At 38.8% G+C, this 16,486-nt stretch overlaps 1 protein-coding gene and 1 long non-coding RNA gene across 4 annotated transcripts; one reads left to right on the top strand and one right to left on the bottom strand.

Annotated features, from left to right (window-relative positions):
* Positions 1–1,526: 1,526 nt before the first annotated feature.
* Positions 1,527–3,949, bottom strand: LOC136268179 (uncharacterized). Of its 2 annotated transcripts, none has more exons than XR_010706896.1 (3): positions 3,682–3,949; positions 1,737–1,830; positions 1,527–1,673 (listed from the first exon to the last, which is right to left on the bottom strand). It is a non-coding gene; the product is annotated as an uncharacterized lncRNA (long non-coding RNA). The 2 variants fall into 2 exon arrangements; XR_010706897.1 differs by having other exon boundaries at positions 1,527–1,693.
* On the top strand, positions 3,924–15,709 carry LOC136268178 (zinc metalloproteinase-disintegrin-like 2d). 2 transcript variants are annotated; one of them, XM_066063436.1, is made up of 32 exons: positions 3,925–4,193; positions 4,348–4,412; positions 4,504–4,577; positions 4,662–4,725; positions 4,771–4,853; positions 5,026–5,098; positions 5,148–5,214; positions 5,261–5,325; positions 5,377–5,436; positions 5,496–5,567; positions 5,619–5,788; positions 5,838–6,004; positions 6,255–6,309; positions 6,454–6,553; positions 7,570–7,641; positions 7,684–7,776; positions 7,979–8,059; positions 8,210–8,260; positions 8,343–8,406; positions 8,574–8,688; positions 8,740–8,847; positions 8,905–8,980; positions 9,031–9,111; positions 9,333–9,414; positions 9,475–9,645; positions 10,520–10,690; positions 10,932–11,102; positions 13,086–13,256; positions 13,301–13,483; positions 14,827–14,853; positions 14,905–15,052; positions 15,103–15,709. In XM_066063436.1, exons 1-32 carry the CDS (start codon positions 4,088–4,090, stop codon positions 15,605–15,607), a joined length of 3,591 nt encoding a protein of 1,196 aa, XP_065919508.1. In that variant the 5' UTR covers positions 3,925–4,087; the 3' UTR covers positions 15,608–15,709. The 2 variants fall into 2 exon arrangements, with proteins under 2 accessions (XP_065919509.1, XP_065919508.1); XM_066063437.1 differs by lacking the exons at positions 10,520–10,690; positions 10,932–11,102 and having other exon boundaries at positions 3,924–4,193.
* Positions 15,710–16,486: the final 777 nt, after the last annotated feature.

The following is a 16,486-nucleotide window of genomic DNA, read 5'->3' on the forward strand; positions in this document are numbered from 1 at the left end:
AAACCACCATTTGGAATATAGTGAATGCTCTAATAGAGAGTTTTGTAGTGCTGTGCATTGATTTACTAGGACAGCCTAAGAGAGATATACTCTATACGTAAGAAATGCTTTATATATCGGCTTACAGATGTACTTTTAAATGAGGACAGAACTTGTAGCTACGACTTTTGAAGAAAGCTGCATGTAAACTAGTTGTCGGAACTTTCTATAAAATCATTGGATTTGTTATTACATATTGTACCTATTACTTTACTCTAATGATCTGTATTATATACTGAGTTCCTGTGCTATGCTCCCTTTAAATTATTTACAAGCTGAAATCTACATCAAAACTCTCTAATAGAGCATTCAAAGATAACACTGTTGCATGATCAGAAAAGAGCTTACTAACTACACAATTGGTGAACATGTAGTTTACAAGGTTATGCAGCAATAAATGTGACCCAGTCTGAGAAAACCGGTCTTATCGCCCATGTCAGCAGATTCGATTTTTCACCCAGGACACACAGCTACATGAATAAACTATCTAATTCCACATTTAAAATCAGCTAGACTTGAGTGGTCTGGTTTTGCTGGCTGCTTTTCCCAAGCCCAGTGGCGATCTGTACGTGTGGTGTGGGGCCTTAATGGAGCTCTGGTCAGCCTGGGAATGACTGTATGTGGCTGTACAGCTCTGTGGTGTTGAATAAGTACCTCTGCTGTGAATTTCCTTTCATTTTAGCCAGTTTTAAGACCTCAATAGCTCAAAACTTGGCCTAATTCATCCCTTGGCCTTCCTTTTCAAGTTTTGAACACCATATTGCCCGCCTTCCAGGGCCCCCGCATCCCACCCAATTTGCAGATTGCCTGATACAGTCAACCTCGGTTTAATAATTATCTAAAATGGTGGGAAATTTAGTTGTTGGCTACTTGCACAGTGGATGCTCTGAAAGGTGAGGAATTGGTGTAAAACATGTGAAAAATTGGTACACATAGCTTCAACCATTGACCAGCTGCAACACACTAAATTAAAACCGGCATTTCTCGATACTTTTAAATAGGCGATAAGCCCGGTTTTGTCAGATTGGGTCACAAATTATGAATAACTGAATATCAAGTATTGTGGCTACTTGTCATACAAGACATAATACATGCAAAAGCCATGTTGAATGATTATATTACACATGCACGCACTGTAGCTGAGCCATGCCAAAGAGAACACACATGGCATTTACAAGGTTCAGTGCATTCCCAATCAACTTTTCTACTTGAGTAACTGGGACCACATCCATTTAGCCTTGTATCTGGACTTTACTAATTTGGTACAAGTCTTGGCAGCTACTGGTAAAGTGTTTCAAACAGGAATCCACAAATTTTGTACTCGTGATGGTTTATTTTGTGCACTGCTACATCATATTGTATCTCATACCACTGTTCACTGGTACACCATATTGAAGCTTGATTTACAGGTCATTTCACATACTGTATCCCATGATACTCCCTTGTCCTACTCTTTTGGCAAACACTTTTTCTATATAACTTCCATTTGTATGTTTTTTGTCATACATAAAAGAAGTGAGAAAAACTAAGATCTGTCACAGCATAAGGATGCAGAGCCACATAAGTAAACGGCACATTACTGAGTAGTCACTATAACAGTTCCATACCTCCTATGCAGATTTCTTACAATAATGCTGCAGGAATGTGAAACAACCTGTAAAACTGAAATGCTGGTAAAGCAATAGATCTCTCTTTACCTTGAACTCTTTAAATGGAATGTCTAAAACTCTTTCCTGGACCAGGTGCCGCCCAAGAATTCCATATCTTGGCACAGGAAACAAGTGATGATGCCTGCAGTTTAAAACTATTATAAAATCTGTGTCAATTACACACACACAAGAAAATAGTGCGGATATTTACCAGTGCATGGGATCACTATCTCCTTCTTTGTGACTAAATGGTGCCATTTATCTATTCATATAATAGCACGTACCATACAAATAATAGCTGTACCATACAAATAATAGCTGTACCATACAAATAATAGCTGTACCATACAAATAATAGCGGCTATTTTACTATTTTTATTTATTAATGCTTTACAGCACAAGTGCTGAAGGTCTGTAGGACACCTGGTCCTATTTCTACAGCCTGTTAAATGATGTTTGAAAAGGTACAGAAAGGAGAGAAAAAATCCTGTACAGCCTTGAACCTGCAGCCATCTGGTTTACGTTCAAATGCTTACAGGTGGTCAGGAAGTTTTCTCCCTATTTTCTTGTCAATTTCATGTATTTTTATCCCCATAGGAACTCTAGAGAGTGACTTTATTATCTCAAAGTACCCCTTGTGGAACCAAATGGAATAGTTCATTTATTAAGGCTTTACAACACAGGTCTGTAGGACATGCACCATGCAGCTATTGTTTGTACTGTGAACAATTTAACTTCTGGACTGCAATGCATGTTTATTAAATCACACTGTTCAGTGAGAACAATTTTTCATGTTTATATATTTGAAGCATTAGCTCCATACTTCTTTACTATTGATCACCATAATTAGCACACATCCAAGGCATGGAGAATTTGCCAACATCACTCCAAGTAATGAAAGTTTAGAGTCTTAGCATCTGTTCCTGATATATTCTTAGTATGCACTCTTTCAATGCACAGAAAAGCGCATATCAGTGCTGGTCACTGTAAAGCTCTTAATAACAATAAATATGTCTGTAACTTTGCATGCAGCAAGGCTGTAGCTTGGTGGAGATGCCTTGTTCTGGTAAGATGCGAGGCGCATCAGCAATGCCAGATCAGTGAAGCAATTTCAGTTTGTGTCATGCCCGGTGCATGCATATTGTGTGTACTTTAATAAGTTCATAGGTTACTATAATATAGCTACAAGTATAAAGTTTTTATAGCCATGTGTGTAGTTCACAATAGTTGTTTGACTGCTCTATTAGGGAACCTCCATTTATGTGGGAAATGAAGTGTCTTCTATCAAAAATTGACATGGGTAGCATGTAGAAAGTTTTGGTGCTTTTGTCTAGTATGTTCACATTTCTTCAAAATTTGCAATTAAACTGAACCTGTCCCTGCGGATCATGACAGTGGATTGTAAGGCCATATAAGGCTCATACTATAATACAGTGTCTTGCATTATCTTCCAACAGGTGTTGACGCTGAAACCAGTGCCAATTGTGCATGGAGCTGACATATAGGAGAGGAAGGAGGGGAGTGCATGGAGGGGGGGGACAGTATGAATGTTGTAGTTATATAAATAGAATTTTAGGGGTACAGGCCCCCTAGTGTCCCTTAGAATTGTTTTATATAGATATTTATTTATCCTCACAGTAATCAGCAGAGCCATTGTTCCCTACTGGAGTACACATGTACAACAACAAAAACAATATAAAAATACATGACTAACCATTCAAAAGTACACACACACACACACACACACACTACACACACACACACTACACACACACACACTACACACACACACACTACACACACACACACTACACACACACACACTACACACACACACACACTACACACACACACACTACACACACACACACTACACACACACTACACACACTACACACACACACACACTACACACACACACACTACACACACACACACTACACACTACACACACACACACACACTACACACACACACACACACACACGCTTACGATTGTTCTATCATGATTGTTCTATTAATTTTACAGGATCAGAATGAAAGCACCTGTAAACAATTTGTGAGTATATAGGACTCAGCCCCAAGTTGTGATTCCAATTTTGATGTGAGTGACTCTCTGACCTTACACTATGTGGGCCTGAAGGATTTCCAAGAGACAGGAAGTATCTCCAAGAGACAGGACAAATTTGGTGATGCTGCTAGTTGTCATGATCCATTAAACCGTGATCACATTTACAACGTATAATATCGATAGTGTGGTCACGCCGTATATGGACATCCTAAGTGCGTGTATTATGTTTAACAAGAGCTCGTGACTCATGCAGTGAATATACATATATGTGAGATAAAATCTGTAAGTGACATTAACAAGTTTGGTTCTATGAGTGATTTCGATCGTTATGGATCGCGTTTTGGTTTCACTTCTCGTGGCTTGTCTGATCGCCGGTAGTAGCCACTGGGCAGATGCTCGCAGGAGACCAGTACGCAGTGTGCTGGCTCCAGCTGGTGAGTTTGTATGTGTGAAACGAGGTGTGAAATGCTTGACAATTAGGCTATCTGCCTTTTTGCTGGAGGGCACAATTCGATTTGGCGTACTGTTGTAGCATTTATGTTACCTCGTTTTTGATGCACAGCGTGTCATGTACTTGTTTTAATGTAGAAACAATCAGTAATTATGAGGTGGTTATACCGACAATTATTCATCAGTCCCAAGACACAACTGATGTGAGTTGTTACCCTAGTATAAGAATCTTCAGATCCAATGTTTTGTGTGCACCATGATAAGTGTCTACCACACCTGTTATCATCTGTGTAGGGCTATCCACATGAACTATGGGTTAGGTTTAACACTTCACATGAAACCATTGAGCTCCACTTGTCAATGAACAGGTTAGTGCCAACAATTTATCATTACATTCATATCAGTGTTATTACTGAGGGGACCCCATGTATTATGGTATACATTGTGTATAGGCAGCTACTAGCTCCTCATTATAAGGAGACATACATTGAGAACAATCAGATGGTATTTAGTAAGGTGAGGCCGACAGCTTCATGTATGTTAATTGCCTGATGTGCACAGGAGCGTAAAAACTGTTACTATCATGGAAGAGTGGTCGGGTTTCCTAACTGGTCAGCTGCCATGAGCACTTGTACAGGATTGAGGTAATTAGGAAGTCCTATAACCTGGTCATGTATTATGATTCTTCATGTTAACTGTACCATCAGATCTATTGACTATTGTTGTTGTTGTGTTCCTACATGGCTTCTGTTGGTGTGCTAATAGGGAGAGGCTCTGTACTGCAATTATTACAATGTTGGATATTGACCATTTTAGGGGCACCTTTGGTGACTATGGTAACATGGAAGGCTTATATCACATAGAGCCTCTTGAAAGGATTAGCAGTGAGGTGAGAAATATGAGCAATAACCTGGTCACATCAACCTAACTACCCACAGATTGAGCAAACACACATTCTATATGTAAACTCTGAGTTGTCAATTGAGAGAAGAAATGGAACATGTGGTAGGTGGTCATATGAAGGAGTGATCACTGTTTACTATAATATCAGGTTACAAGGATAATCATAAACACATGTTAGAACCTCCTCACAACTTCACTACACCACATAATAGGGTTAGTTGTCACTGATGTGTGTATATCACTTGTTATAATTGGATTGTGTAGGTGCGTCGTCAAAGTGCTACTCGTATTGTGGAATGGGTCATTGTCAATGATCGCAGACAAGTATGTGTGGTGTGTGTGTGGTGTACTTATTGTAGTTGTTGTGTATTTTTTTTGTGTAGTTTATTGCTCAAGGACAAAGTCTTTCACAAACTGCCATGCGCTCTATTGATATAGCTAACACTGTTGATTTGGTTAGTTAGAATAGTTTTATAGAGTTTTCAAGGTTAGTGTTACATCAACAGCTTTATGCCTCGATTGATGTACGTGTTGCCCTGATTGGTGTACTCACATGGAACAGTCAGGATTTTATTGCAATTGTCTCTGATCCAGAAATTTTATTAAACAACTTCCATGGTTATCGAACAGCATTAGCTGCCCAATACCCCGGCTATGACAGCTCCATGTTGGTGACGTAAGTAAATCACTTAATGTTTTGTATATACAATAACGTTTTCTTGTAGTGGTATTGATTTGGATGGTCAGACAATTGGTATTGCTCCTGTTGGTGCCATGTGTACCTCATTTTCCAATGGAGTGACACAAGATACTGGATCTTCTGTGGCTTCTGTGGGCGCTACAGCTGCACATGAAATGGGACATATTTTTGACATGAATCATGACGATGGACGTAAGTGTAGTGAACAAGCACTTGTGTGAGCAAGGAGTTAAAATCTGAGTTTTTAAATTTATGAATGAACTAAATTTGCATTTACTGAACTGTTTTATTTAACAGAACCTGTCTTAGTTAATAAAGAATTTGCTTTTTGCTTGATAAAATGTCATTTTGGGAAGTTTCTTTCTACTGCCAAACTTTGTTAGATTATACAATGTGATAGATCCATGAGGGCTGTGGATTATGTAATCATTGTATTCTGTAGGTGGCTGTACATGTGCTGGATTAAACAATTTGTGTATCATGTCTTCGTTTATTTCGTAAGTTATCTGGTCACTTTGTGTCTGTCTGGCTTTATCCATGTTGAAGCCATACCGAGCTACACTGTGATGTATTTACCTAAAGTGATACCATTCTCAATTTCTAATTTGTAGTAAACGTGTAACATGATGTGTCATATGTAGGAATCCTCCACCAGTCGAGTGGTCTAGCTGTAGTGTCAGTGAAATGAATGCCTACCTCAATCAAGGATTTGAGTCTTGTCTACTAAATGAACCAAGCATGGTAAAGTATTGTGTGACTATTATGAAGAGATAGTGTGAATGCATATCATACAGTAACTGAATATTAGGGATCACTGGGGTTTGCACTTTTGCACAACAAAATATTGGTTAGAAACCGACATCACACTTCATGACACCTTGGCAGTATTAGCACAAAGTGCTTTCAGTATGACCAAATACTTGCAATGGTTGCTACAAAATTTAGAAAAAATATATTTAGAGGAATTTTCTACTGCCTGACTGACTTACTTACTTGCTTGTGCCTACAAGCTTGATTTTTCATTGTTCAACATTGCTTCATCCTGACAGGTGCCTTTTGGCATACTGCATTGCATACAATGAATGTATCATGAACTTATCTTTGTCCTCCTTTGTGTCTCATTTCTCTTTGCGGTGTTGATTCACGGTAGACCATCATAGGGAAAAAGAAGTAGTGAAGCAAGGGAGGTCGTCTATACACCTGGTGAACTTTTAATCTCTAATTCAGTCATGGTTTGACTACTTTTTTTCACAGAGTCCAAATTTTCCTTGTACAAGTGCTTGTGTGTACAGTAAGGCTCTTGTTGATGTTTCTAATAGGGAAGTCATAGTGGTATCATATGTGTGGTAATTTTCAAGGAACAAATTTTAATAACTTTGTAATCATGAATTTATAAGCATCACCTTTGATTGCAGTGACAGCAAAACATATTGTTATTTTTTTTTTTTACTTTGAGGATTAAAAGGTTCACCCCTCAAAGTTTTCACCTATATAGCATATATGTATGCTTATAAAACTAACCTGGCCATTGTAAGTGGTCTCTCTAATTGACAGTGAGGCTTCACTGTTCAGTAGTTTCTATGGAAGTTACAATTCAGTGAATGTAAATGGTTTGTATAATGGTCATCGTTTATACATGTTGTATGGGGTTAATTGTATTCAACTACGAATGGTTTTTGTACACATTAATTCCTAGTATCTTAGGGTGTGTATTGTGCACAAGTACAGGTTAATCATTTTATTGCTTTACATGGTAGATATTTGGTGATCCAGCTTGTGGGAATGGTATTCGTGAAGGAGAAGAAGTGTGCGACTGTGGCACCCCTGAGGTAGAACTAAATACTTTACTATAATGTAACACTATATTGTAGATGTGTGATGATCCTTGTTGTGATGCTACCACATGTCAACTAGCAGCAGGTGCTGTGTGTAGCAACAGGGAGGCGTGTTGTTCTGACTGTCAAGTAAGTTGTTGTATTCATTTCATTGTACACATATAGTCCCCCACTGACTGGCTGGCTTGGTCATGTACTCCCCCATGTATAATTCTGGATGGATATCCTGGTAACCATAATTTGGGACACACACACAGCTATAATTTCTAAGATACTGCATATTGTACTGTTGTCTTTCTTCGGTGACTATGGATTTTTGTTATTTTAATAGTTTAGAACACAAGGATCACCTTGTAGAGCAGCTGCTGACGAGTGTGACATTGCAGAGACTTGTACTGGTTCCTCTGGAGAGGTATAGTGTGTGTGTGTGTGTTGTGTGTGTGTGTGTTGTGTGTGCGTGCGTGCGTGCGTGTACTTGTACATGTGTGTATGTGTGTTTATAATAGTGTGTGTGGTATGTACACAAGAGTGACTTAATTACACTATACACATTACCACTTAGTGTCCAGCTGATCGGTCATTACAGGATGGGGCAGACTGTGATAATGGACAGGTAATCATTGTTATAGTAACTGTATCAATCAAGGTGTCATGTCTCTGTATATGACAATTACATGTCAGTGTTAATTTTACAGGCATACTGCTTTGATGGAAGATGTCAAAATCTTGATAATATTTGTCAAGCCTTTTTTGGACCTTGTAAGTGATGCACATTGTGAAATATGCATGATGCTCAAATCATTGCAGCTTCAACTTGGTATGATAGTACTACTAGAGATGTGATTATAATATAAATTATTCATACAATAAATTTTATGTCTGTGATCTCTATAGATATACTGTATTATTTCATCATCCCCCTATAGCTGGTACCACATCTCCATCTGCTGGCACTCAAGTGTGTTTTAATTTAAACACACGAGGAGATGTATTTGGTAACTGCGGCCACAACAGTGCAAATTATATTGCATGTACTTCTGTGTAAGTTTTGTAGTGGAATACTTTTGTAGTTTTAGAATGTTAATATTGCAGTAATGTGAACTGTGGACAGTTACATTGTATAAATGCTGGAGACTTCATGGGAAGCGTCGGTGCAAGTCTTCAGCTACCTAGTTTCACAACACAAGGAGTGACTTGCAAGTAAACAAAATATTTATATACTCATGAAAATTTTTAGTGATGATTTTGATTGTATAGGTCTTTCACAACACAACCAGGATCCGACATAATGCCAGGGCTTGTTCCTAATGGAGCAAAATGTGGTAACAATCAAGTATGTCACTACAATAGGAGGTGTAGTGTATACATGTTGTTTGTGTGTAGGTGTGTATGAACCGTCAATGTGTTGCCCTGCAAATAACAGCTTGTCCTAGTGCTAACTCACTGCCTTGTTCTGGAAATGGAGTAAGAATCATAATAACAGCTATGAACCATGTGCTACATGCTTATATTTGAGTATAACACAACACTCACACCTCTAATAGCACACACACACACACACACAACACAACACAACACATACACACACAATGGACCAACCACTTACATTACTTCACTGTAGTTATACTATACACAGAAGCTGTTTTATTTATTTATTTCTGATTATTTGTTCTGTGCTAATGTAGCAATGTAATGACCTGAACCAGTGTACATGCAATGAAGGGTTTATGGGATCTAATTGTAACACTGTAACTGGATCTACAAATGGTGTGGTAACATTACATGTATGTGTTCTAATCACTATCACGTGCACACGCACACACACAGTTAATGGTGGCTGGACACAGTGGACATCATGGTCTGGCTGTACAATGACTTGTGGCGGAGGTTCACGTACTCGAACACGTACTTGCACAAACCCGACTCCACAAGGATCTGGAGCTGATTGTGTCGGTAGTCCTTCCAGTACAGAAAGTTGCAACTTAGTGGCATGTCCTGGTCAGTGTGTGTGTATGTGTGTGTAGTGTGTTTGTGCGTGTGTGTATGTGTGTGTGTAGTGTGTTTGGTGTTGTGTGTGTGTGTGTGTGTGAGTGTATGTGTGTGTGAGTGTATGTGTGTGTGATGTAGCATATGTTTAATGATACGTTTAATATTTCCAACCAATAAGTAAAGAGGAGGTGAGATAGCGGTCTGGCCACACCATACTAGGATGTTCATTCCTTTTACTGAGATGACTTATGACCTTATCAATACTTTATGTTGTAATGTTTAGTTAGTGTGTACGATGCATTGTAAGTGTTTTGGATTAAGTGTTGGGAAGTATCATTGACAGTGTACACTATGTGACATGAAGTTTAGTAGTATACTGTGTATGTGTGTTTGTTACTTCTCACTACCTTGTTTGGTGGTACTATTTAGTAGTTGTACATGAAATTGTACTACCCATTATTTTATTGGTGTTCTGTGTGTGTGTCATGTGACAATATAGTAACTAATGTACAAATATAGTGAAGGATGTTGGGGTGGTGTTATCTAACAATAATCATGAAGTGAAGAAAGCACTTGATAAACTATTATTTTGTCAACTATTCTTTGAAACTGCTAATGTCATGTCAGTGTGTGTAGATGGTTGATAAGCAGTGCTGATAGGCTGTAAAAATTGTCTTGTATGCTTAGGTGGGGAAGGCTTAGGTGGGGACGGCTTTAGAAGATTATACTTTATAAAATACCATATTGCCTTAATGCCTGCTGAAGGTTTCAAGCTTTTTGTGCAGTCTGATGAGAAGAGTTACAAATTAAATGCATCTATGCATCTACCTATGTCTGTCTGTCTCATGTCTAATGTATTTATTATTTGTTTGTTTGTTATCAGTGGATGGTCAGTGGGGAGTGTTTGGCAGTTGGTCTAGTTGTAGTGTCACTTGTGGTGGTGGTGTAAGAACTAGAGAACGATCTTGTGACAATCCCCCACCATCTGGGGGTGGTGCAGATTGTGTAGGGAGATCAACCCGTCAACAAAGCTGTAATTTAGATGATTGCCCTGGTGAGAGATTAGGTGATGTTGTTCTGCATTAAAATAAGTAGATGAACTAAGGGATGGTGTGCAGGAAGATGGATAGGTGTTTATCAAAACATGCTGCTTTAAGGCTAAAGGTCCAAAGCTTTTGTACAGTCTGTTTTTTGAGCTAGTTACAACATTTGACAACATCTATACATCTACCTGTACCTGTCTGATGACTCTGATCTCTGTTTCTCACGTTATCATTGATCTTGTTCATTATCAGTGGATGGTCAGTGGGGAGCGTTTGGCAGTTGGTCTAGTTGTAGTGTCACTTGTGGTGGTGGTGTACGGACTAGAGAACGATCTTGTGACAGTCCCCCACCATCTGGGGGTGGTGCAGATTGTGCAGGAAGTTCAACCAGCGGAGAGGACTGCAACACAGATGGTTGTCCTGGTGAGAAAACTAAAAGTGCCGGTTACAACTTTCTGCATTCTTCATGTTTCAACTACATGTTTCTGACTCCCTGTATTGACAGGCTTTTAGCCTTCTCACAGGTCCCTAGTGGGATAGCATTCACAGAACAGAAACTTCATGTAATTCAGAATTGGAATTACTACGTAGTGAAGTCTTGGCACTTTCCAAAGGAAAAAAATTACTATCAAACAAGTGCATATATTCTAATCCACTGTAGTGTTGTAACAGGTTTTGCATTAGCAGGTTTAATTGGCTTTGATGTAAGGTGATCTTTGATAATTGATAAACAATTAATGTAGTGCTACACAACAAATATGTTCCCTTATTACCCTGTAGTTCCTGTCATCCTAGGTATATATCATGGTATACTTATTAGTAACTGTAATCCAGCAGTTGTCAACTCAAGCATACTCAGAGACAGGTTTGAACAAAATACAAAATTCATTCAGTAACAGTTGCTACAGTTCAATGAGTTCATTACTGAACTCATATGCATGACTCCTAGGATTTAATGCTTGCATAACTAATATGTTTGGTGAGGAAATTCAGACATACATGATTGTGGGTAGACCATTATCATATTCATCTTGTGGAGGTGGTAGCACCACATGTGTATGAAGTACAATATTTTAGAAGAGTAGAATACCAGTTTGATTTTGTTGTATAACAGTCATAGGTGGTACCAGGAGCTCATCGAGTCCGAAGGACGGACTCAATGAGCTCCTGGTGGTACTCACCTAACAGCAAGAGGAGGGCACACCCAGGCCAGGGAGAAATGTCCTCTGGAAACAATGTTAACTAGTATATTATCTTGAGTCAGCCTTTCATCTAACCAGGGTGTGTGCCACTATTTCATATTTTCACTGTATATACTAGCATTATGAATACAGCTAGACCAATAATAACGGGTGTGTCATCGTGATTGAGTAAATAGATTGTTAAGAGGTGTGGTCTCAGTGCACAATCGTGGCATGGTCTTGAAGTTATCGTGAAGTTACAGGTATCCACCGAGCTTAAATAAGTTTGCGGTATCAAAATATGCTGCTCAAGGAAAGTGTTGAAAGGGAAAATTAATGCCCCAATATGGTTTCATTGCATGAAGAAGGACGAAGATCAGCCTGGCTGAAGATAAAGGGAAGACAAGATGCATAGGGCACACACTCGTTGGAACCTCAAAAGGCACATGCTACTGGTAAGTTTGTTATTGTGGCGTAAAATGGTGGCCATACATTATTTCATTTGGCCTCCAGCCTTGCGACTGTGGCAGGCAGGTAGGCTGGCAGACAAAATTTGAGTTTCGGCTATTTGAAATATATATATATCTGGCGCCTGTGTTTTCTTGTTTTTTTAAAAAAATTGTATTTGATGTCAGATAAAGTAACATTAACATTATTCTGTAAAGATGATTTTCATTGCATAAGATGTCTCTAGGATGATGTTTAAAGGCAGCAGTGCGAGTCACTTTTGGGGTTCCCTAATTAAACAGTACTACCATACTGTTCGATATATACTCAATTTTACGAGACATTAGAATATCATTATTGCATCTGCATGGGTGGTCTGTATATCAATTGTAAAGATATTATTAAGTAGTAGCAGGAGCTTATAAGTGCCCAAAGGTGCGAAAACACTGCAGTAATGGAAGTTATTGACTGCTCTATTAGAGTATTTTGATTGTTTATGAAATTGTTACTCAAAGATAGGGATGTCCCTAAATCTACTTTACACAGTTTCTCTCTACAGATAAATAGTACAGTGCATGTATAGCACAGCTGCAATATGAATGGTAGAAGGAGGTGATTTTCCTAAAATGTCCCGACCATTGAGCTACCATATTTGACATTAGTGTTCCTCTATACTGTGATTGCAATGAAGACCACAGTTTGTAGTATAATAAATATGTAGTGACTTTATATCACTAATAACATCACACAGTCATAGTACTATGCCATCTTTTTCTAGTGGATGGTAGCTGGGGCTCATGGTCAACTTATAGCTCATGCTCTGCAACATGTGGAGGGGGTGTTCAAACAAGACAACGTTCTTGTGACAACCCACCACCCTCAGGTGGTGGCACGGACTGTCTAGGAGTCTCCACTGATGAGCAAGCATGTGGCTCTACTGCATGTCCTGGTAAGACTACAACACTTATTCCTTGCAGTAATAACCCACTATAGATGGTACTGTTAATGGTATATGGGGTCCATGGACAAGCTGGTCATCTTGTTCCACTACTTGTGGAAATGGTCAACAAACAAGACAAAGAGAGTGTGATAATCCTCCACCATCATCAGGAGGAATGGACTGTGTTGGAGACTCAACTGGAACTGCAGCCTGTAATGTTGCTGACTGTCCTACTGGTGAGAATCAGTCTTGTATGTATAACTTTTTAGAAGCCATGAATAAAGATTTTAAAAATAGGAGATGTGTAGTAATGTTTTGATTTCCAAACCAACATGTGAACAACAGAGAATTGTAGTGAATTTTGAATGTCAATATGGCGCATGAAAATTAGCTTTACAATGATTGATTTTTATAATTACAAGTAAAGAGACCCTTAGAAACCCTTAGTAGGTATCTTATTTACAAGGAAGTTTGGACCAAATTCATAATTCGTTCTACAAATAAGGTAGTATTGCTATAAAAAGAACAAGATACTCAAATAGAACAGTCAATGAACTACTCTAATAAAGCAGTCCCTAATATACAGTACTACCATACTGTATGATAAAGCATATGATTAGTATCTCAAAAATAACAGCGCAAATTGACCAATGAGCAAATATCTTCTCTTTTTTTGTACTAAACCATTCACACTAATTTCTCAGTCTTCTATTATTTTAGCTGGTTGCTATAAAGTAATTTATATTTTACAAACAACTAATCATGAAGAATTGAGCTTTTCTAGCAAAAAGTATCACCCTGAAACCAGCCTCAATTTCCCTTCATGATAGCTTGGCAGGCCTAAAAATGTCTTCAGACTAATCCCAAATCCTTCCAAAAAGTTTTTGTGGCCTGCCTGCCTGCCTGCCTGCCTGCCTTGCCTGCCTGCCTTCCTGCCTGCCTGACTGACTGACTGATGCCTCACTGACTGATGCCTCCAGCCAAGCATAACTTGACAATGAATATGGCTGTAGGCTTGATTTCTTCACTATTCGACGTCACTTCATCCCGAGATGTGCCTTTTCACCAACTGCAGTGCGTACACTACACGCATCATGGACTTACCTTTGTCCTTCTATGTTGCAGTTCTTTTCACTGACAATGCAAGTTGTTGATTCGAAACAGCACAATGTGGCTTCCCTGTGGCTGTGTTGGCTTGTTGCCCTTATTTTCTGTAGCAACAGGATTGATTGTTGAGATGCTTCTTGTGTAAAAATTAGGAGTTTAAAGTTGGATTAGGGTTAAAAAGAAACAGCTAAAAGGTGGTGAAACAAGGAAGGTTACCTATACCTGCAGATATACTAATGGATATGTAATCCCTCATTCAGTCATGGTTATAGACTGGATTTAATGTCCACTAGTATATCTGCAGGTATAGGCAACCTTCCTTATTTCACCGCTTTTTTCTTTGGTCCCTAATCTTTCCTATTCTACTTGTTTGTTGTAGCAGTGGACGTGTCCCATAATTATCATGTATCTCAAATTTCCTACATTATGCACTGTCACTTGTTCTCTTTACATTTTGTGAATATTCTTTTAGGTGATGGTGGAAGTGATTCCCAAGGAGGTACGTTGAGTAACATAACAAGTTACACTACAGTATTACTAATGTGTATAGGTGGTAGTGGTGGTGGTTCATCAGGTGCTGCAATTGGTGGAGCTGTGGCAGCCATTGTGATTGTTGTTATAATCATTGTCATATTTATCGTGGCATTTGTGGTGTACAGACGAAGGAAAGGAACCAAATACTCACATGCACCAACAAGGTATGCAGTCTTCTACCATCTATCACTACGTAAATTGGTTTGTCTTATAGGGAAGTTGACTTTGGCTATTCTGCCAGGAATGATACAGTATTTACTGCTGCTGCACAGAGCAATGGAGCTGCTTACCCACCTCGTCCCCCAGCTCCAGCAAGACCTGCACCAGTTCCAGTTAGAAGTTACAATCCTCCTCCTTCAGCTGCTGCTGTGAACCAACCAAGCAGGAGACCACCCCCAGCACCTCCTGGTACATCAGCCCCACCCTCTCAGTATCCCACGGTGCAATCTACAGCCCCACCCCCTCCATATTCTAGTGTACAACAAAATCAGGGTTATCCGATAGCACCACCCAAACCACAGGCAGCTCCCAAACCACAGGCAGCTCCCAAACCACAAGCAGCCCCTAAACCACAAGCACCATCTAGACCACAAGGACCTCCAGTAACTGCTCCAAGAACTAAACCTCCTGTATGGCCTCCTGTTAGTGACAACACTGATGGAAGAGGACCTCCTCCAACGGCCCCAAAGAAACCATTGAAACCTCCTCCCAGAAACTAATTATATTTTTCTATATTATTTTATATTATTTAATTATTACACTGTAAAATTGTAGAACATAATTGTGTGCATATTTTTAAAAATTGTTCCATTATTCAACAATGTGTGTTTTATTAGAGTGTTATAGCTAGGTGGATTAGTAACAGAAACGCTGCATACCAATAAAGTTGGCAAGCAATGAATCTGATTATTAACTGTTGATGAAACACTCTAGCTAGTTACTATTGTGAAGTCACTTAACTTAATGTGTGGCAATAATTGAATACCTATACTGCACTACTGTGATCAGAACTGAAAGTCAATGTTGCTAGCAAGTCTGGATGAGTGGCAGAGAATCAGTCTTGTGTTCACAGTAAAATAACTACACTATTGTTTTATGTAACAACACTCAATACTAATATTTTGTAGTGACATCATTCACTATGTAGTGATCATGAGGGTCACTACAAGAAACATAAATAATGACTGAGTATTGTGGCAGAAATTATAATTGAAATTCGTTAGCTTACAGTGTGAACTGCAGCTACTAACTGCTTTAGTCTACATCATATCATTGACCAATAGCTACTTAATAGACAATTGATTTCATAATAAGCGTTAATTAACAAGAGCATTTTTATTATGTTTGATTGTCTATAGTGATTGTGCATTACTGGTTAACAATCATAAAATATAGAACTGTTGCCCCTAGCAACCTGAATTTTACATTATTTTTCCAATTTTAGGATAGCATATCATATATTTTGTGAAGTTTGTAGTTTTCCCATACATTATTTATGTGAGGGGGCAACTGTATGGGATGAAATGTCACTCTTATGACCTAGACTATCCGTTAAAACTTAGAGAGCCGGTTTGTTTTGACATTCACACCTACCGGCA

The sequence above is a fragment of the Dysidea avara genome, chromosome 10, assembly GCF_963678975.1.
Source record: "Dysidea avara chromosome 10, odDysAvar1.4, whole genome shotgun sequence".
In the NCBI taxonomy this organism is placed as follows: Eukaryota; Metazoa; Porifera; class Demospongiae; order Dictyoceratida; family Dysideidae; genus Dysidea; species Dysidea avara.